The 20971-nt window shown below is 45.2% G+C and overlaps 2 protein-coding genes across 5 annotated transcripts in view; one reads left to right on the forward strand and one right to left on the reverse strand.

Annotated features, from left to right (window-relative positions):
* B4GALT4 (beta-1,4-galactosyltransferase 4) overlaps positions 1-14983 on the forward strand; it is a 28031-nt gene extending 13048 nt beyond the window's left edge. For all 3 annotated transcript variants that reach the window (XM_077884343.1, XM_077884342.1, XM_077884344.1), the window contains 5 exons: positions 345-577; positions 3891-4078; positions 8654-8776; positions 10680-10784; positions 14036-14983. In XM_077884343.1, coding sequence (XP_077740469.1) covers positions 345-577; positions 3891-4078; positions 8654-8776; positions 10680-10784; positions 14036-14168 — 782 coding nt within the window. In that variant the 3' untranslated portion in view covers positions 14169-14983. The remainder of the gene's footprint in view (positions 1-344; positions 578-3890; positions 4079-8653; positions 8777-10679; positions 10785-14035) is intronic.
* LOC144305495 (uncharacterized) lies at positions 3897-9766 on the reverse strand. Of its 2 annotated transcripts, none has more exons than XM_077884345.1 (4): positions 9588-9766; positions 5070-5105; positions 4352-4527; positions 3897-4168 (listed from the first exon to the last, which is right to left on the reverse strand). In XM_077884345.1, exons 1-4 carry the CDS (start codon positions 9625-9627, stop codon positions 4112-4114), a joined length of 309 nt encoding a protein of 102 aa, XP_077740471.1. In that variant the 5' UTR covers positions 9628-9766; the 3' UTR covers positions 3897-4111. The 2 variants fall into 2 exon arrangements, with proteins under 2 accessions (XP_077740471.1, XP_077740472.1); XM_077884346.1 differs by having other exon boundaries at positions 9533-9764.
* Positions 14984-20971: the final 5988 nt, after the last annotated feature.

Here is a 20971-nt window from a genome sequence, read left to right on the forward strand (position 1 = left end):
GCTACTTAGTCTAGCCCTGACCTCTGCTTTTTACCAGGGCCACGGGACAGAATGCCTCTCCTCCTCACAGATGAATCACGGACCCAGGGTTGGTTCTCCAGCCACAGGGGAATGCTCTTATGTGTCATCTACTTGCCTTTGCCTGGGTCACATGACTCTGGTTACAGTTCATGACCGAACAAGGCCTCAAAAGTAATAACACTAAAACCCAAAACTCCCAAACTCCTAAAACCCGTCACAGTGTACTGGGTAGTGTTCCCAGTGCTTTATGTGGGTGCTCATGTACCCTGTCAGCCCCCGATGAGACAGCTACTGTTACTTTCCGTGTCCTATTTCTACCGTAGGGGGCCAGAACAAGCTCATCTTCAAACCAGATCTCACCCTGGAAGAAGTGGCGGCGAAAAATCCCCAAGTGCACAGAGGTCGCTATCACCCTGAGGAATGTAAGGCTTTGCAGCGGGTTGCCATCCTCATTCCTCACCGGAACAGAGAGAGACACCTGATGTACCTGCTAGAGCACCTTCACCCCTTCTTGCAGAGGCAGCAGCTGGACTATGGCATCTACATCATCCATCAGGTGAGGCTGGGCCTCTGCCCGCCTGGTCCTCCTCTCTCTGGGATGCGAGGGGGGGACATGGCCACTTGTGTGTCCTGGGTAAAGGGAGCATCAGACTCATCAAAGAAAACGGCTCCTGCCTCATTGATCCATGAAAGGAATAAAGGAAATTCTTGCCTCCGAGTGTGGGATAATCAGACTAAGTGTGCCCCTTAAATCAACCTCTGGAGGAAGTCTGTTTAGTTTTGTTTTTGTTTTCTGTGTCTAAGCCCTTCCGTGGTAGCCTGTGACCACCCAGAGATTTTCCCCAGAGATTCACCGTATATTCCCTCCCGCCTTTGCTGTACATGACACAATGAGATGTTGGAATAATTGTTTTTCATTATTGAGCGTGGCTGTTCGGTGGGGATCTGGGCAGAGGATGCGACAGGTTACTGCGTTAACAGCTCTGGAGTTCTAGGACTGTCTCCGTCTTTCTGCTTATAACTTTTATTATGTAAAACAGATTATATTTAATTTTCCCTTTCTCGACTCCCTTATTTGGCTTCCAGAAGCATGATTCAGTAGGAACACAGTGGTGTGAAGCTTAGGCTGTTTTTGAAGGATTTAGCTCCAAGTAGAGAGGCTGATGAAGATGACTGTATTTGGTATTAATGTTTACTGAGAGAAAGATAAGGCATCAGCTTAAATATCCATGTCTCGCTTTCCCACATTGTCCCAGACCACCCAAATAATTCCCCCTCAAGTCCTTACAAGTGCCAACAATGCAAGAAAAATCATTCACTACATACTTAATACCGTGCTTAATACCGTGAAATCAATGTGCATATATAGTATACCCATTTTTTAGGATTTGAAACAAAATTTTACTATTACTGGCTTATAATTTTTTGTAAAGGTTTTATCAACTTATTTTTTTGAGAGAGACACAGCGCATGCCGGTGGGGGTAGGTGCAGAACTGAAGGGAAAGAATCTCCAGCAGACTGCCAGCTGAGCATGGAGCCCGACCTGGGGCTCGATCTCAGGACCCTGAGATCACGACTTGCACCAAAACCAAGAGTTAGATGTTTAACTGACGGAGCCCCCCAGACACCCCTATAATTCTTTTTCTTTTCTCTTTTTTTAAAGATTTTATTAATTTTTTCATGAGAGACACAGAGGCAGAGACATAGGCAGAGGGAGAAGCAGGCTCCCCGGGGGAGCCCGATGCGGGACTCGATCCTAGGACCTCGGGATCACAACCTGAACTGAAGGCAGCCGTTCAACCGCTGAGCCACCCAGGTGTCCTTATTTTTCTTTTTAAATGTTATTTAAGAATGGTGACAATTGGTAATCCCTCTGCCTATGTCTTTGCCTCTCTCTGTACGTCTCATGAATAAATAAAATCTTTAAAAAAGAAAAAAAAATGGTGCTAATCATTCTCAGTTCTTACTCAGGACAGCGGCCCCCAATGTACAGTGTATTTATTTGAGACTAGAAAAATATGTCTGCTTGGTATTAGTCTTTTCAGGAAAATACTGTGGTAACTTTTGAGAACTGCCTGTATTTTCTTTATGATAAACTGTTTTTTTTTTGATAAACTGTTTATTAAACGGGAATTTATTCTTAAGGATTATGATCCAAACAGCTATGAAGAAATTCTGTAAAATTTTTCTGATGCTATAGCTTTATTCATATTACTGTTTGAATTGTGTTCTCTTCTTAGCCAAGTGATGAATCCCTTCTATAAGGGGACTATGAGGATTACCTTCTTTTTTTTTTTTTAAGATTTTATTTATTTGAGAGAGAGGGTGAGTGCAAGTGGTGGGAGGGCAGGGAACGGGAGCAGAGAGAGAGGGGTAAGCAGGCTCGATGTGGGGCCTGGTCCTACAACCCTGAGATCATGCGCTGAGCCAAAATCAAGAGTCCCACGCTCAACTGACTGAGCGACCCAGGTGCCCCAAGGATCACCTTCTGCCATTAAGGATTAAAACAGGATTCTCTTGCAGTGATTCCGAGAAACTTCTAGGTAGCTCAGGAACATTAGCAATAACCTCTGTTTATGGGTCCAGGTTTCTTGGTCTTCTCTGGTAAACAGTGTCTCTTGGAAGCTTAGTGTAAATTTGTTACATATGGTAAGATTGGGATCAGCTGGAAGTCAGACAGTAAAGCAGTGATACTAATTGGCGTGGAGGGTGTATAAAAAAGGTTTATAGCTGTACTTGGGACAGAGAAATGGGTGTGATCGGCAGTAGCCGGCCCAGAATCAGGCGTTGGCACACACTTTGCACGTGTGCCTTCCAGAAGGCCCAGTGACTTTGGAGTTTCAGCCCTTCTCTTCTGCTCTTCCCAGAGAGGACCCTCATGCTTTTTTTTTTTTTTTTTTTTTTTTAAGATTTTATTTATTTATTCATGAGAGACAGAGAGAGAGATAGAGGCAGAGACACAGGCAGAGGGAGAAGTAGGCTCCATGTGGGTAGCCCGATATGGGACTCGATCCTGGGTCTCCAGGATCACGCCCTGGGCTGAAGGTGGGTGCTAAACCTCTGAGCCACCCAGGCGTCCCCACTCATGCTTTTAAAGAAATTTTTAAAGTTATTTTTAAAAAGATTTATTTATTTATTAGAGAGAGAGAGAGAACACGGAAAGGGAGAAGCAGACTCCCCACTGAGCAGGAAGCCTGTTGCAAGGTTCGATCCCAGGACCCAGAGATTATGACCTGAGCCAAAGGCAGCAGCTTAAGTGACTGAGCCACCCAGGTGCTCTGAGTTATTTTTATTTGTTTTTTTTTTTTTTTTTATTTGTAATTTAAAAGTATGATCTTTTAAAAAAATTGTGATGTATACTTAAAATTTAGTATCTTATTATTTTTATTTTTTTTAAATCAAACCATTTTATTGCAGGGCTTCAGGGGCAAGGTCGATGGGCTGGGAGGACAAGGAGATCTGATGCCTTGCCAGGATCTCCCCAGGTTCACAGTCATAAAAGTGCATCATAACTATTGTTAAGTTTTCGGTTCAGTAGTGTGAAGTACATTCACATTGTCGTATAACCAGTCTCTAGAAATTTCTCAGCTTGCAAAACTGAAACTCTATAGCCATTAAGCCACAGCTCTAGCTCTCCATTTCAAGGCATGTTTGTAACGTTTGGAATACAAGTCTATATGAAAACACACAAAAACCCAAATGGTCTTTTATTGTTCCTGCGTCTTCTCTGTCAGACCTTCGTGTACCAAGTATATTCTTGGGCTTTGGGAAGAATAATTCCAGCTCCTGCCTCTGAGCTGAAGAGGGGCACCCACCATGAGAAATCTTATCTCTGCAACTTTTCAAGTTTTAATTTCTCTATCTATAGGCTGGAACTAAGAAGTTTAATCGAGCCAAACTCTTGAATGTGGGCTATCTAGAAGCTCTCAAGGATGAAAATTGGGACTGCTTTATATTCCACGATGTGGACCTGGTGCCCGAGAACGACTTGAACCTCTATAAGTGTGAGGAGCAGCCCAAGCATCTGGTGGTTGGCAGGAACAGCACCGGGTACAGGTGGGTGCTAAGGCGGCTCTGCTCATGGCTTGCTTAGGCTGAGAAGCTCGCCCTGTTGTCATCAAGGCTGTGCGGGGCATGGTGACCAGACTGTCGCAGAAAAATGAAGAAAAGGAAGAATGATCCATGACACATCACTTAAGTTCAAAACAGGAATGATAGCAGTCTTGGCAGAGGATGAAAGACAAAAGGGAAGGAACAGGAAGGGTAAAGTGATTCAAGCATTGCGAATGACAGCCAGCCCCACCCACGTGCCCCTAGGGTGCCCCTTACTTTTGCCAGTAAGTCCACGCTGAGTAGAACACTTCCAAGGCACTGGCCTGAATCCCAGAATCTGGGCTGTTCCAGTTGTGTAGGTCTCTCCCTTTGGACGGTAAGGGATTCCCAAGAGTAACACTGCAGGTGATTTTTGCCCTCGGTACTGACTTCAAACCCAATCCCCGTGTAAACTGTGGAATATAAGCAGATACCTAGAATAAGCTACAATGGGTGAGCGTACAAGGTCTCTAAGAAACACCTGCCCAGGGGTGTAAAGCTCTTCCCTGGGGCACGTGGCTCCTTCATCTTGTGCCACAATGGGAGCTTCGCAGCAGAGTTCCAAGACGTGGAAGCAAGAGAGAGCATGGCATGCTTTCGAGGGGAAATGCAGGTAGTTCATTAGTGCTCAGGAAGGAGTGTCTGGAATGGTGGAGGGAGGAGAGGCAAGAGATGACAGCAGGGAGGGGCCAGACCATGCACCTCATTCAGTCGGCTAAGGGATTCGGATTTGCTAGGGAAGGGACTGAGGGGCGTCTGGTGCCCCAATATAGCTGAAGGGTGCTAGGAGAAGCTCAGTGCTGCTGGCCTTTGGTGTGCTGGGCAGAGCAAGACGGAAGGGGAGAAGCTGAGACTGGAGATGCCGCGCTCCTGAGTTGGGGTGAGGTGGGCCCCGGGGGCAGGGGAGGGGTCTGGAAGGGAACCATCCTTTGGGGAATTTTATCATAATCCTTACCTGAAGGTCTTGCTTTCTGGTCTCCTTGAGCCACCTCTGCATGGAAGAAAGCAGCGTGTCATGTCAGGGTACCTTGGTGTTTTTGGAAACACGTCACTGTCTACGTAAAATTAATGTGATATCCCCATGTCCAACAGAGAATACCTGTACTTTGGACCCTTCCAAAGATAACTCTCAGTTCTTTGTGAACACCTGTGATGAGAAATTATAACCACGCAGGATTGGTTTTATTGCTGTTTGTTTTTTGGAGTGCAGATACATGTTGTTTAAGGCCTTTTGGGGAGGGGGGATTCTAGATTTTTCTTTTTTTAATTCAGCTGGATCACAAGGAACTGAGTTCTTGGGCTTTCCTGCTGGAAATTAATTTTAAGTAAAACTTCAGTGCCGCAATCAGGAATTTCATCAGATGCTGCTCACTCTAAAAACAGCCCCTGTATGGATCTTAATGTTTTGATTTGCTATTGTCACTGGCCAGACGTTTCTTTTGTAATTAGATATCAGAAAGCCTTTGTCTTCTTTCAGTAACTGGCAGGGTTTTCTTAATATGAATCAGATGACTGAATGTGTCTCTTCTTTTGATCTGGATGTAAGGAGCTCTGAGCCAAATCCATGGCCTTCTTTTATTAAAGCTGAAAAGAGTCTTTCTTATAGATCAGAGATCTAATATATTTCCTATTTTAATCTTTTTAAAAATCCTCTATTCTAAGTTTTCCTCTGGTTCTGGTTGTTTGTCATTTATATCTTTCTACTTTATTGTATGTGTCTGTGTAAACATACATCTTTTGTGTCCCAAGTAATGTAGGAGTTGCCCTCATCCCTGTCCCCTGCTTCGTACCTTTGCTACTTTGGGCAAAATCCCTCTAATCGTGCGCAGGAGGGCAGGTGGGGTTGCAGGCACCTAAGGGTCTGCTCCCTGCTGGCAATGATGTCTCACTGTGTCACAGAGCTTGAAATGCACATGCTTTACTCCTTGTTACTGCAGCCCCATGGATGTGTTGAAGTGCTGGAAAAGTCTTCACACACATGCAGAGGGAAGAACTTCAAGTAACCTGCCCCAACTGTCTCAGACCCTGATGAGGCCCGAAATAAGTCTTATTTGTCTCACTGACTGGATCAGTGATGAAGCCCTGGACCAGCCTGTGGCAAGTTTTACTGCCAAGAGGTCTTTTGGCACCTAACTACTTTCCGTAAGGACATTCCTGGCCACTGGATACTATAAGGGTCTTACAGCCCTTTAAAAATAAATAAAACTGTTCCAGGGCCAATTAACTGGTTATGCTTTTCCCAGTGAGAAGAAAAACCAAAAGCAGAGATCAACAAACACGTAGACATTTGCCATCTAAGAAGCAGCTGAGAAACTGAGAGCTCCTCAACCCTTTTTCCTGGCTGGTGTCCTTCTGCACCTCCCACTGCGGCCACACTGCTCTCCAGGTGATCCCGGACAGCCCCATTGCCTCTCTCTTCACCTTTCCTCGTGGAGTTCTGGCCACCAGGGGTTCCCCCAGGTTCCTACCTATCTGAATCCTCCCAGGCCCACCTGCCCCTGATGCATGGCATCTCCTTCCTCAAACCCTGATGATGTTCCCATCTTGTGTTAGACTTTCTCTGGTTCTGTGTCCAGCTCGCTGTCTTGCACTCAGCGGACGGCGGTTCCCTGAGATCCCTGAGATCACGGCCAAATCGGTAATGCCGGTTCTCTCCTGCTGACCCATTGCTGTGCGTGGCAGGTTGCGCCTGGGCCGTGGTGCCACTCAGCGTCCTGATGATGAAGCTGCCGGTCTGCAGGGCCTCAGGAAGGCCTTCCCAGTCAGAGCCCAGCAGCACGACAACAAGTCACAGCAGCAGGTGTCTTGTCCAGTGACAGCTCCTTCCGAGCACTTCATTCCTTTTATTTCTTTTAAGTCGTCATACCATTTTTCTAGAATTTTCGGTTGAGGGGTTGCAAGTAAATCTGTTTCCATTGTGGGTTAAACAGGGCCTCCCCATGTATACTCAGGACAGAGAAACGAACAGCTGAACTACATACAGATTGGCCTTTGGGAATCCACCTATTAGATACATGTTTGTTGGTCTTTCCATCTGGTTTCTCGTATCTAGAAAAGCAGAAATATTTAATTGCTCCTGGAACAATTTTCTTTTCCTTTTCCTTTTCCTTTTCCTTTTCCTTTTCCTTTTCCTTTCCTTTCCTTTCCTTTCCTTTCCTTTCCTTTCCTTTCCTTTCCTTTCCTTTCCTTTCTTTCCTTCCTCCTTCCTTCCTTCCTTCCTTTCTTTTTTTTTTTTTTTTTAAGAGTTTATCTATTTGAGAGAAAGCATACAAGCAGGGGGAGGGAGAGGGACAAGCAGACTCCCTGCTGAGTAGACCCCCTGGATGGGGGTGGGAGGCTCAGTCCCAAGACCCTGAGATCATGACCTGAGCTGAAGACAGCCCCAGCCCCTTAGCCATTTAACCGACTGAGCCACCCAGGGGCGCTGGTCTTGGAGCACGTTGAACTGAGGTTAAAGTTAGAAATCTTCCATATGTTTTACCTTTTTATTCAGTAACATCCAAGTTATAAAGCTGCCTTCAGTTGCATTTCTGAATCGTTACAGAGTTATATTCAAGGGTTGTCTTTATTTCTCTTTTTTGCTAATTTGTCTGCCAATAATCCATTAGAGTCCTAAATGACTGGGACTCCGACGTGCCTTGATCTCTTCCCCTTCCCCCTTTTCTTCTCGGCATCCGCACAGCTCCACCCTCTGCAAACTCTCACCTACTCCGGTGTCTTCAGGAGACTGCTTCTACGTCATCAGCCGCCACCTCTTGACATCTTAGTTCCCAAGCCATGTCTGTGGCCACTCTTCTCTTTTGAACTCGGATCCAATATCCTTTTGCCCACGAGCAAAAGCACCAGGGGTATCTCAAATGCAGCTTACCCAAAACACACTTTATTGTCTTCCTCTTATTGTTCTGTATACTCTGTTTTCGTTGAAAGACTATCCTCTGTCTTGTTGCCCAAGCCAGAAACCTCAAGATTGCTGAGGTGTGTTGGCTTCTTCGGGACACAGACTCAGAGATGGAACTTTACGTGCACAGAAGTGGAGTTTGCACACGAAGTGTGTGCAGGAGCTGTCTCGTCTCTCCCCCCACCCGGTCAAAACAAGTTAAAGTAAAAATCAAGTGTATTCATCAGGGCATTCATTCGTGCTGAACCAGCCTCAGGATCCTTCCTGACCCAGTGCCCTTGGCAGCCGTCACTGCTCACTGGATTGGCACATGATATGAAATCTGTCCTTCAGATCTGATGTTTCAGCACACGTTTATAGGTTCCTCTGTAGACCTCTGCACACAAACATTCACAACAGGTGCGTAGCCCTTTGCTTAGTGAGCAGATGTGAGCACTTTTCCAGACAGAGGAAAGAAGGGCCGACAGAGAGGACCCGGAACATTGGGAGGCGGAGGTCAAGCAGGAGTGGACGGATGAAAGTGCGTGGTCCTCAGTGTTCCTAGAATGCCAGCCCTGAAATGAGGGACATCCGAAGAGTGTGTGGAGAACCGAAATGGCCTTGTGCTGATGGTACCTTTTCTCTCCTCTCTTTTGCTCCAGGTTACGTTACAGCGGATATTTTGGGGGTGTCACTGCCCTCAGCAGAGAGCAATTTTTCAAGGTGAATGGATTCTCTAACAACTACTGGGGATGGGGAGGCGAAGACGATGACCTCAGACTCAGGTGAACAACAGGGACAGGTCCCCTTCACGGGGCTCTGCTATCACTGGTGGCTCTAGAAACCTGTGTTTATGGATAGTTCCTATAGATGCCAGTCCAGCAGGTCATGAGGCCACAGATCAGGCTTAGGTAGGGGTGGGGGTGGGAGCAGGGCAGCCCAAATTGCTATTTGCCATTGACAGTTCAGAAATGATGGAGGGTCCTTTGTTTCTGGCTCATGGATGTTAAGGGACCAGAAGTGTTGATGGAGCTTTCTCTACTTGCTGGAGGGTATCACTTACCGAGACAGGGGCCCAAACTGCAAAACTGCTATTTAAGGAAAGGGGCCAGAGAGTCTGTTGTGAGCCTGTGCTTTTTCTCAGACCCAAGGGAATCCTGGCAGAGTTTTCAGTTTCCAGAGCAGAGAGTGTCAACAGCCTGTGAGGAGTGGCACCCCCAGGATCAGGCCAAGGTGTCCTTTCGTGCTTATGCCTTAGCTAGCCCCACACACTGGGAGCCAGGCCAGACCCTGGGCTTCTGGCATCACCCTTAGATTTTCTTGGATTGCTTTCTGCTCTGGGGGGCTCAAAGGGAACATGTCTGGCCTCTACTCAGCTCACCATCCCCCTGCGCCCAAAGCTTGGGTTTTGTGACCAGATAGTTATGGGTATCCCTAGCTCCCCAAAGCAAGTGTGCAAGAGCCTGGGCCTAGTCATCTTCAGACTTTTAATAACAAGACCTTTGGGGCTATGAGGAGACTCCCTTTCCTCCTACTGTTACCTCTTCGAAAGGACATTTCCTAGCGAGGGTTCTGAATGAATAGATCCATGACTACCAGAAATTCTCCATCGCTTTTTTAGGAGCCAGGGCTCCATGTTGGTCTTGTTCCCATGTCTAGGCTGGGAGTCTCTGGAATGTTTCTGCCAAGATAGAATGGATTCCCCCCACCAAAGGCTCCATAGGAATAGTCCGTAGTGATGGGCAACAGCACTTTATGGCCTAGCCCATCAGCAGCCTGTGTGGCCTTGGCTTATGAGGTAGACAGAGGGTACGTGATAGACTTCAGGGCAAGAGTAGCAAGGACTAGAGATAAACAGTATCCGTTATCTTCCCCAAATCCATTTCACTGAGGGGGTGATTAATAGAATTTTCACATATCATATAACTTCACTTCTTGATCCTCCCTCAGCTGCAAGTAGAGGGAAGACCCCAGTTTTGCTTTCATTTGAGAAAAACATCATAACCTCCACAGTGGTTCTTGACCAATGCTATGACTAAACCACTGACTTGAACATAAAAACTGGCTATGATTTATTTACTAAACATTAACGTAATCACCTGGGCAACAGGCACCACCTTTATTTGCACTTCTATATTGCATTACTATTTACAAAGCGTGTGGACTGTTTCACTCAGACCCTGTCAAATCAACTCTGTAACACTACTGCCGTTTTACAAAGAAGAAATCGAGTCCTGGAATGATGAACTGACTTGCCAAGATTGTAAATAACAAAGTCTACGTTTATATCTGGATTTGTGGGCTTTTAAGCGTGGGACCTTAATCGGTCGTTACTTTCTTTGTTGAAAAAAAAGGAAACACGAAGTAATTGGGCACCTGAAGAGCCTTGATTCTCCCATGCGTCATGATGTTTTGAAATAATCAGAACGAGTACTTTCTCAGGTGTTTTGGAAAATGACAAACTATAAATTGGCACATCTCCTTTGTACCCCAGTAATATTCAATGTGGTTCTTTTATGGACTTACTGCCTGAGGCCCAATATTATTATAAGAAGATTCTTTTTTTTAATATTCTAATAATCAGACTCTGCGACTATGCATAAGTGTAAATTTTTGCAAATTATTATTATTATTTTTAAGAGCCTGGTGGTAGATAAGTAGGATAAAACATTTCTGTTATTCTTCTAGGGTTGAGCTTCATAGAATGAAAATAATCCGGCCAATGCCTGAAGTGGGTAAATACACAATGATTTTCCATACCAGAGACCGAGGCAATGAGGTGAATATAGAACGGTGAGTCTTGGATTCACATGCCTGTCAGGAGGCACCTACGTATCTCTTGTCGAAGGACTGCTGAATTTGATCAGATGAGACAGTTTATTTTGCTCAGAACTTTTTGTTTTTTTGGTCATTTTCAAACAAACACAAAAGTAGAGGGAATGGGATATTGAACCCTCACATACCACGTGCCTAGCTTCAACAGTTACTAACTCTGTCCTCTCTTTTTTTCCCCTCACTTTTTTCTTCTCCTCTAGTAGATTTTTGGAAGCAAATCAGATATCACAGCATTTTTATGTGTAGGTTTGCTTAAATATAAGAAGTCTTAACGAAAGAACCACTACACCATTATCATACCTAAAACAAAATAAACAGTACTTGCTTAATATCATCAAATATCCAGTTGTGTTTGGATTTGCCTAATTATCAAATACACACACACACACACACACAAGTGTGCAAGAGCCTGGGGCTGGTATCTTCAGACTTCTAATAACAAGGCCTTTTGGGCTATTATATATTTTTCCCTCCCCTTAATAGTTGATTTATTCAGATCAGAGGATCTAGACAGTGTCTACACATTGCATTTGGATATTTGGGTGAGCTCTCTGAAATCTCTTAATCTGCAGATTACCTTACCTCTCCCCTACTTATTTTTTTTTCCCTTATGTTGTATTTGTTGAACAAACCAGTTCATTTGTCTGATGGAATTTCCTACCTTGTGGGTTTTGTGAATTGCCTTCTGGTGGAATAACTTCATATGTGCCTCTGACCTCTGCATTCCCTTGTAAACTGGGGGTTAGACCCTGGATGCTTGGACGGATTCCAGTACTATCTGGGGACAAGAACACCTTACCGATGGTGCCACGTAGCTCCTCTTGTATCACAACGGGAAGACGTGATGTCTGGTCGGGTCTTGGTGATGCCAGCATTGATCTGTGGGTTTAGGCGTTGTTAGCCCCATCCAGGTCCCCCATCAGTCTTTCACCGATGATTTTAGCAGCCACTGGTGCTCATTTAATGAATTTATTAGTCAATTAGGGATCGCAAAACTCTTTTTTTTTTTTTAAGATTTTATTTATTCATGAGAGACACAGAGAGAGAGAGAGACAGAGAGAGAGGCAAAGACACAGGCAGAGGGAGAAGCAGGCTCCATGCAGGGAGCCCGACGTGGGACTTGATCCCGGGACCCCAGGATCAGGCCCTGGGCAGAAGGTGGCGCTACACCGCTGAGCCACCCGGACTGCCCGGGATCGCAAAATTCTGGTACTGTCAGGCCTTCTGCATTTATTAGACAGGTTTTTCTGTAAGGAAGGACTTGCCTCTTCAGCTATTTGAGTAGCCAAGGTATGGTTGTCAGAGAAAAAAGCCAGAATAAAGGGAAAGGTTCAGTAGTGACTTTTCATTTTCAAAATGGTGAGTTGCTGCCTCCCCGCATCCTTCCACCTGCAGTTCATACTCTTTTCAGTGCTCAGTTGTCCCATCTTTGGCAGGTGGCATCTTCTTCAAGCTGATCCCGAGCCCTCGGACATAACTGCACTAGTTTTGAGAGCTCGCCTCTCTGGGCTCCTGCGCGATGCGCTGTGCTAGGCTCGTCCTGTACTTCTCTTGCCCCGGGAATTGGCCCTTTCACCAAAGAATCTGGGCTGATAAGCCAGTTCTTTGGGGGGCAGTGGTTGCAGAATCTACAATCCTTTATTCTGATTTTTTCTTCTAGACTTTAAAACCTTATTAAAGCTCCTTTATTCCTTTTGTTGGACCCTACATTTTAAAACAATATTAAAATATTATAGGGCTTTGTTAGAGTTTATATTTTAAAACAATATTAAAAGGCTTTTAGCCCTTTTGTTAGAATCTGTGACTTTAACAAAATTTGTTTTCTTTTTTTTTTAAAGACTATTTATTTATTCATGAGAGACACAAAGAGAGAGGCAGACATACAGGCAGAGGGAGAAGCAGGCTCCCTGCGGGGAGCCCGATGTGGGACTCGATCCCGGGACCTGGGATCACACCCTGAGCCAAAGGCAGGTGCTCAACCGCTGAGCCACCCAGGTGTCCCACAACTTCTGTTTTCCATGTGTCTTTCCAGTCTTTGTCCATCGGGGTACACTTTTCTCTTTAAATTAAAAAATAATAAAAATAATTATGGAATAGATACAAAAGAATGCTTATAAATTGTATGAAAAGCCTGAAGGTTCTTGGTACCACGGGCAGTGGTAGTGTCCCCATCCGATTTGTGTTTCTGACCCGTGTACCCCTCCCCTACCCCAAGAGGTCATGCTTTCCTGAATTGTGATAATGACAGTTATTTCTGCTGCTTCTTTGTTGTTGTTTTCCCATAGGTGTGTATCCCTGTACAGAAGAAGATGGCTTATTAGCTTTATATGTTTTCCAATTTTCTCTGAGTGAAATCATACTGTATTGATTTTCTCTTACCTTATTTAGTTCAGCATTGTGTTTCTGATCCCCGTCCACATTGACACTGTAACCGAAATACATTGCTTTTCACCCCAAGTTCCTAGAGACCGACTTACTTACTTACTTACTTACTTACTTATTTATTTATTTATTTATTTATTTATTTTGTTTTTCCTAGAGACCAATTTAATTCACCACCTGTTCCACATCCCCACATCCCGGGGCCCCAGCCCTGTAATTGCTGCTGCTTCTTGAAACGCATCCTGGTACTTCAATGTGTCTCTGCGTCTTGCACAGGGTGGCATCTCTGCCTGCGTGTCCTTTCCCTCACCTTTTTCCTCTTCTGAGCCTCAGTCATGTTTACTTTCTCTGAGCCCTCCCCGCGCAGACTCCCTCTTGAAGTCAGGTGCTGCTTTATTCATCATCCTCTATGTAGATTCTAACTTTGAGACTCTTAGGAAATAGAGGTACCCGCCCCTGCCTATGGACGGCAACCCGGGAGGATTCCTAGATCCACCCGAAGCTTAGCCGAGGACCTGTTAGCAGTAGATGGCACGCGTCACATTGTATGAGTGTTGCCTGTGCATCCTTCTGTCCTGTAGACTGGGTGCATTGACCCTTTTCATCATTGGTCCCCGGCTCTTAACATAGGGTCTGACACTCAACCACATGGCTATTAGTGGTGTCCGTTACTTTAGATTGGGAAAATTAACTTTTTGTAGTAGGAAACCCAGCAGGTGCAATAATTTACAAGGGTGCTTTTGTCAAATTCGGGGACAAGGCAAAAAGCAGTGGTAAAATATGTTATATTCTAGCATTACCATTTACGTTGTTCTTTTTATCTTTAGGATGAAGCTCTTACATCAGGTGTCACGAGTCTGGAGAACGGATGGGTTGACCAGCTGTATCTATAAATTACTCTCTGTGGATTATAATCCTTTGTATACCAACATCACAGTGGATTTCTGGTCTGGCGCATGACCCTGGATCTTCTGGTGACATTTCGGAAGAACTGAATATTTTACCGCAATAACTTTGGACTAGAGACTTTCCCTTGTAGTACACATTAAGAACTGGTTGCAGCTAATTATGGATCTGGATTTCTCCTTTTTGTATTTTCTTAGCAGAGCCCCAAGTAATACAGAATGTAAAACAGTTGTAGGAAGACCACTTTCTTGGTCGTGTTCTGCTCCTGAGGGTTGTTATTAAAGACTGTGGTACACATACTCGAGGGGCTGAGTATGAAAGGACTACTCCAGGGATAACATGAAGGCTACGTGAAAAACGTGGATTGAAGGAGATTTTTTTTTTTTTTTTTTTTTGGATTGAAGGAGATTTAAGTTTGAAGTGACACACGATGCGATAAGACAGCCCATGGGAAATAGAACTGCTCAGTGTCCCAGAGAACTGCGGTTGTTCTCGTCTGAGGGAGAACGGTACGAAGAAGTCTGTTACTTGTTTGTCCTGCACGGTCATCTGTGAAGAGGTGGGTCCCGGGTGAGAAGAAGGCCACGGAGGAGAGAAGAAAGGTGAAGAATCAGGATGCAGTGAACTTGGACAAACCTGGCCGCAGGGAGGCCCGTGTGGGCTGCGACCGCCGCTGCTGCTCTGTGGCCCGTGTCACCTGCCCAGACGTGCCTTCCAGCAACAGCCCACAGGGAACACGTTATCCTCTAGTTTTTGATGTATTTTTGTAAAATGATTTTCTACACGCAGGATCTGCATCAGCAGTTTACAAATGACCTATTAGCTAGTAATAGATCGAAAGTACCTCTGTAGTAAAATGTGAAAAAGCATGCGGTGCTCCTTGTTTTTTTACTGATGTTTGAGGCCTATTGATGTGTTCATTTCAGGACCCATGATCCTCAAGGGTTTAGAAACAAACAAATTGGACTGAGCCCCCTCACGCCCTCTCCTCTTTATCCTTCCATTCCTTTCTCCTGTTCTTCCTGTGTGCAGTCCCTTTCTCTAACCAGCTCTGGGCCCGTGGCAGGTGCCTCTGCATCTCATTTCCCAGGCCACATCATGTTTTTGATCTGTTTATCCTCTTGTGCCCCACTCCTTTCCACCACCAGTCCTGGGTGCAACAGGGTTGGACCCAGGGCACACCTGGTCACCAACAGGATAGCAAGGGGTAGAAGCCTGGGTTTGGAAGCCTTTGATTTGGGAGGAAGATGGGGCCATGGCCAGAGTTGGGCAGTGTCAGTCATCTGGGGGAGAAGGGGCCAGTACTGCTGAGCTTCTTGGGGTTCGGGCAGGGATGTGGGTGGATAATCTAAGGAAGGTAGTAGGAGAAGGATACTGGAATACAGAAATATTCAGAGATGGATACTTGGATAACGAAATTATATTTTGTTTGTATGGGTGACTGGACACATAAATAATGTAGATGTGGATGTTCTTAAGGAAGATTTGTGGTACTGTGCCCTGGGATCTCTCAATCCATCGTTACTATATGACACTTTTATTTTATTTTATTTTTTTATTATATGACACTTTTAATTGTTAAACTTTAACATGAATGAATGCCAGCCAATGATTGTAAATAATGTTCTTCCCAAAAGGGAGAAGGAGGGGAAGGCGGGCTTGGGGCTCCCAAGAAAGGCAGTAGTCACCTCCCAAGTGGGCAAGGAGAATTTGAAAGGAAAATACATTTTGTAGATGGAACAGGTTTACCTAGGACTGGCCTGGTTTACCTTTAACTCCGTAGGGACAATTAAAAGCTGTGGGTTTTTCTTTTTTTTCCTTTGGCAAGGAAGTAACAATGGTTTTCCATTTTCCCCCTCGCTCTTCTCTCTCTTTTCTGCAGCACCTTGAGCATTCTGCTTCAAATTCTCTTAATTATAATCTTGTACAGACTGAACTATTGTGATTGGCGACGGCCCATGCCAGAGGTCCCCAGTTTGGAGCTGTGGGTCCCTGGTCATGGTTGGGAGGGTAAAGGAAGAGAAACTGTGTGCAAGGAATTTGAGGATCCATATTTGAGAGTTCAGTTTCTTGTTAAATGGAAACAAAATACAGCTAACCATGTGGAAATTCCCCACGCTTTTTGAGCTATGAACAGGCATCTGCATTTTGGGGGCAAATGTTAGAAACCACTGCACCATGCCTATTACTGTGCTTCAGTTCATTCTTTCCACTAAGGTAACGTACAAGTCATATAAATGACTCATCGTGAAACTTCTCAGGGTGGAAGAGAATTTTTTAGGACCTTTGCTTATTGCTGTCGTCCTGCTTCCTTTCACTGATGGGCAGAGGGGTTTGGCCTCAAAGGAGCCAAGTTTCCCCAATTCCTGCCCTATATGTTTTCATTGTCAACTGCTACAAAGAGGCTGAGCTTTCTGAGCTTTGTAGATACGCTTCTAGTAATTGCTAAGGATTATATGAGCACGGTTTATTTGGACATCATAAGTACGTGAACGGTGTGCTATCTTAAATGCTTTTTTTTTTTTTAAAGATTTTATTTATTTATTCATGAGAGACACAGAGAGAGAGGCAGAGACATAGGCATAGGGAGAAGCAGGTTTCTTATGATGAGCCTGATGTGGGACTTGATCCCAGGACCCCGGGATCATGACCTGAGCAGAAGGCAGACGCTCAACCACTGAGCCACCAGGTGCCCCCCTTAAATGCTTTATTGATTTTATCTCACCTTGCCACTCAATTTTAGAGTGCTTTATGGTTTGTGATATTATTACACACAATTTATTGGTCTGGTTGACTCTTGAGATAAGTAGAGTAGATAAGGAAGTAGAGGTTCTGAGCAGGTCAAGGACTTGCCTGTATCACAGCTAGTAGTTGGCAAAGTCAGGTCTTCTGACTTCAAGACCATTACAACATATTGCCATCACCTTGGCTTCTCTAATTTTTAAATTTTTTTGAGGGGGCTGGTTCTTTTCCTTTCAGGTAGTTTGCCTGAATTTAGATCTCTGTCCTAGCTCCTAGAGAAGTTTGGTATCTTCTGGGATCTTAAAAGTATGTTCCATTCTCATCTGGTCTTAGAACTTTTTTCCAGACTCCCTCCCTGGTTTTTCCGCCTTTAGCCCTTTCACTTCCACTCAAGCCCCTATTAGACAGGTTTCCCCGAGTGGCCCCAAATGCTCCGTGGATGGACTCCCTGGAGAGATGAAAGATCTTTTCTGCTAGACTCAAAATGTCCACTTTCTCCAAGTTATATACATATATACAGTTCTTGTCAAAGGCGTTAACACATACTACAAGATGGAGCATATTTAGATGCATTTTAGAAATACTTTTTTTTGCTAATCACATTCCATATTTTAAGCCGATCCCTTAGTACCTTAGATATTTAAGCTGTTGCCACCTTCACAGGTGTTAAGTACTCTGAAGACCACCTTACACCTGCTGAGAGGGTCCAATAGGTCTCAGAGGTATTCACAAAGGAGTGATGAGATGTCCCACCCCAGGGAACAGGACTGTATAGGCAAAGGCCCTGTTGTTCCATGGATGACTGTTGAAAACTCAAAATTGGACCTTGTATATATGTGTATGTGTGTGTGTGCACATATGTGTAAATTTGGGCCTTGGAAGAGAGGTTGGTGAAGCATGGGTCATAACAATAACTGAATGCTTTCTCTGTATTAGCCAAGTTACCTGTGTATGTATGTATCTTTTTTTTTTTTTAATTTAAACTTTCCAATAGCCCTGTAGGTATGTATGTACAGCAAAGAAAAAACAGATTCAAGTAACTTACTGAAGTTGGTAAGAGGAGGAGATAAATCTTGAACCCAAGTCTCTCTCCCGTACCTTGTGTCCCCCCGCCCTGAATATCACATTGTCGGATGATGAGATTTCTCTGGGAGGCCAGCCAGAGCAGAGATCTCATTTGTAGTGAGGACTCTAGAATATACACAGAACATGAGATATATCCATTAAAATGTCTTATCTTGATGACCCTAGTACATTCTTCTATGGCGTAGGAGTTGTGAAAAGCTATTACTCAGCTATTGTTTGAGGCCCAGTAAATTTGGACCAGTGTATTTGGTCATGAAGCTTATTGTAATAAATTGAACAATGTGACCTTAGTTGGGATGTTTCCAAGGATTCTGGGCCATGCAGAGTTCTTCAGACTTAGAGTATAACTTCTTATTGGTGTCTCTTAGCCTGTTAACCATTCTGATGCACTTGACATCATATCTTACTGGACCCTCCCAGTCCTCTGTGAGGATAGTCTTGTTTTCCTGAAGCGGGTTCCAAGAGGCTAAATAAATTGCCAAAGACATGCAGAGCTGGGATTTAGAGCCAGATATTTGGCTCTAAACCAACCAACAAATACACCAAGAGAGGAAATAGGGATGGACAGTTATTTGGAGAGAGCTATGCCCTTCAAAGACTCCTAGGAACACATCTCTAGTTAAGTAAGGTGGGATTATGACTCCTAGTGAGGGAGAAAACACCATAGGGAACCATGAAGTGCCTTAGGAAAAGGGAGTTGGAACCTATTACAGCATTTGGGTTTTGGTTGGGTCATTAAGGGGAGGGCCTAAGCAAACGGTGTGCTCTACCTTGGACATTTGTCAGAAAGGGGGGACAATTGTGTGTATACATTTTTTTCATAGAATAGAGACTAGCAAGAGAATGGAGCTGTAATTAGTAACCTTGTGGCAATCACTTATTTTAGTCAAAGGAGGGTATGTTTGGTATTTTGCAGGTGGCACCGTGACCTTGTATTTGTGCTTGGACAAAACTGGGAAGTGGACTTGTACTTTGCCTCATTTTGTGTGACCTTATCTGAGGTTCTGAGGTGGGGATTGTGTGAGATTACATCCGGTAGGATTGTTTACATCTACAGGCCTAGGTGTGAGTGCAGCCTAGTTTCCGAATGTCAGGGCTGCTCTTGTTTTCTTTTTCCGCAGGAACTCAGAGTAGAAGCCACTAGAAAGTAGGACATGATGGCACCCTTTCTCTTTAACCCCAAGATTTGGCTATTTGTCAAAGGTTGTGTGTGTGTGTGTGTGTGTGTGTGTATTGAGAGTTGAGAGTTGGCTGTGGGCAGGATTGCTTGGAGGAGGGTTCTGGGAATTGCATTTATCAGAAATGTTGCCTTTTTCCAAGATGTTTGTGCATCTCATCAGAGGAGCCACTCAGCCTTCTAAAAATGTCACACATGAAAGCAAACTCCGTAGCATACAACTAGCCTTTGCTGGGTTTCTTTTTTGATTCAGCCTCAGGCATAGAAGGTGATAAGGATCTGAGTGTGGTGAAGCAGAAAACACAAAGGAAAGGAAATATTAGATATAGGAGGAGAAAGACCCTGGTTCACTCGATAGAGATAAGAAAGTAGCTGAGTTTCCAGTTCCTCAGCCACAGCCCGCCTGTCACGGAGGGGTGGGGGTGGGTGGGGGGTTGAGAGGAGATTGGATTTTCAAACTCACAGGACCAGTGAGTTTCTCTTCTTTATCAGTAGCCGGGAAGCACCTCATCTGCGGCTTAGAATTGGAGCAATGTCTGTGTATTCGAACTCATGTAGGAGAAGAAGTCCTAGAGCTTACAAACCTGAACAGTATGTTGTTTTTTTTAATTAAAAAATAATTTGGAAAAAAAATAATTTGGAAAAAAAATTTGGTGGGGGAAGATTTTTTTTTATTATTATTTGATAGAAAGAGCACAAACAGTGGGAGCAGCAGGCAGAGGGAGAGGGAGAAGCAGGCCCCCCCAGGGAGCAGGGCTCCCGACGCGGGGCTCCATCCCAGGACCCTGAGATCACGACCTGAGCAGAAGGCGGATGTTTAACCGACTGAGCCACGCAGGTGCCCCTCTTTCTAGAAAAGATTTATATATTTATTTTGGGGGGTGAGGAGGAAGAGGGAGAGAGAGCATCCCAAGCAGCCCCCCATCCCTCTGCTAAGCCCAAAGCCCAAAGGGACCGGCCTCCCCGTTGAGCGCAGGCCAGGCTGATTCCAAGGCCTCCCACCCCCATCCCCATGGGAGCTGAAACCAGGAGCCGGTCACCTAATGACCGAGCCACCCAGGTGCCCCTGAGCAGCAGGCCTTCTGCTGTGTACACAGCCCGCCAGGAGCCTGAGGGGCAACCTGGGAGGAATCAGCCAACCAAGAGAGTGTGATGAGCCATCTGGCATTGCAACCAAGTAAAACCTGCCCCAGAGTCAGCCTGCCCCCTTTCTGGTGTTGGGTAGTAATTGTTCTTTGTGCACCTGACAAGCAGGCCCATGGGCTGTTGGAGAAGTGGCAATTTCTCAAGATGGTTTTGTCTGGGTGGGTCTTGAGCCCAGCAACCTCGCCAGCTCCCCGGAGCCAGCCATTCCTGCACTCCTTCCACAACCTGGTCTGCTGGGGCTGGATGTGGCTTTGGTGAGGCTGGACCTGGACCTCACCCTGAACGGTGGTTTGAGTCCCGCTGTGAGCCCCACTTTCAGTCCCAGAGGCCAGAAGGAAAAAGGGGAAGGCTGGGCTTCCATGGAAAGTGGAGATGGATGGAAGTAGGACCTGCGTGGAGTGGAAATTGCCCTGAGGTTAAACTCAAGACTGCTGGGGCAGAAGGCACAGGAGTGGTGAACGGCAGGCCTGGGCTTGTCTCGGCTGAAAGCTGTTCACCCCAAGGGTCGGTGACCTAGACATAGTGGGTACTTGGGTTTGGGACCTTATTTGGGTTTCAGAGGAATAAAACCTGTGAAATTTGCACCTTCTCTCAAGGTAAGGCTGAGGTCCCAGATAGGAAGATAGCTGCAGAGGGGGTAAGGGGCACTAACTGCCTGTTCTCTTTCTAGTTACTACTTGGTAGAGAAGGCAGGAGGTAAGATTTA

Source organism: Canis aureus, chromosome 35, assembly GCF_053574225.1.
Source record: "Canis aureus isolate CA01 chromosome 35, VMU_Caureus_v.1.0, whole genome shotgun sequence".
Taxonomy (NCBI): Eukaryota; Metazoa; Chordata; class Mammalia; order Carnivora; family Canidae; genus Canis; species Canis aureus.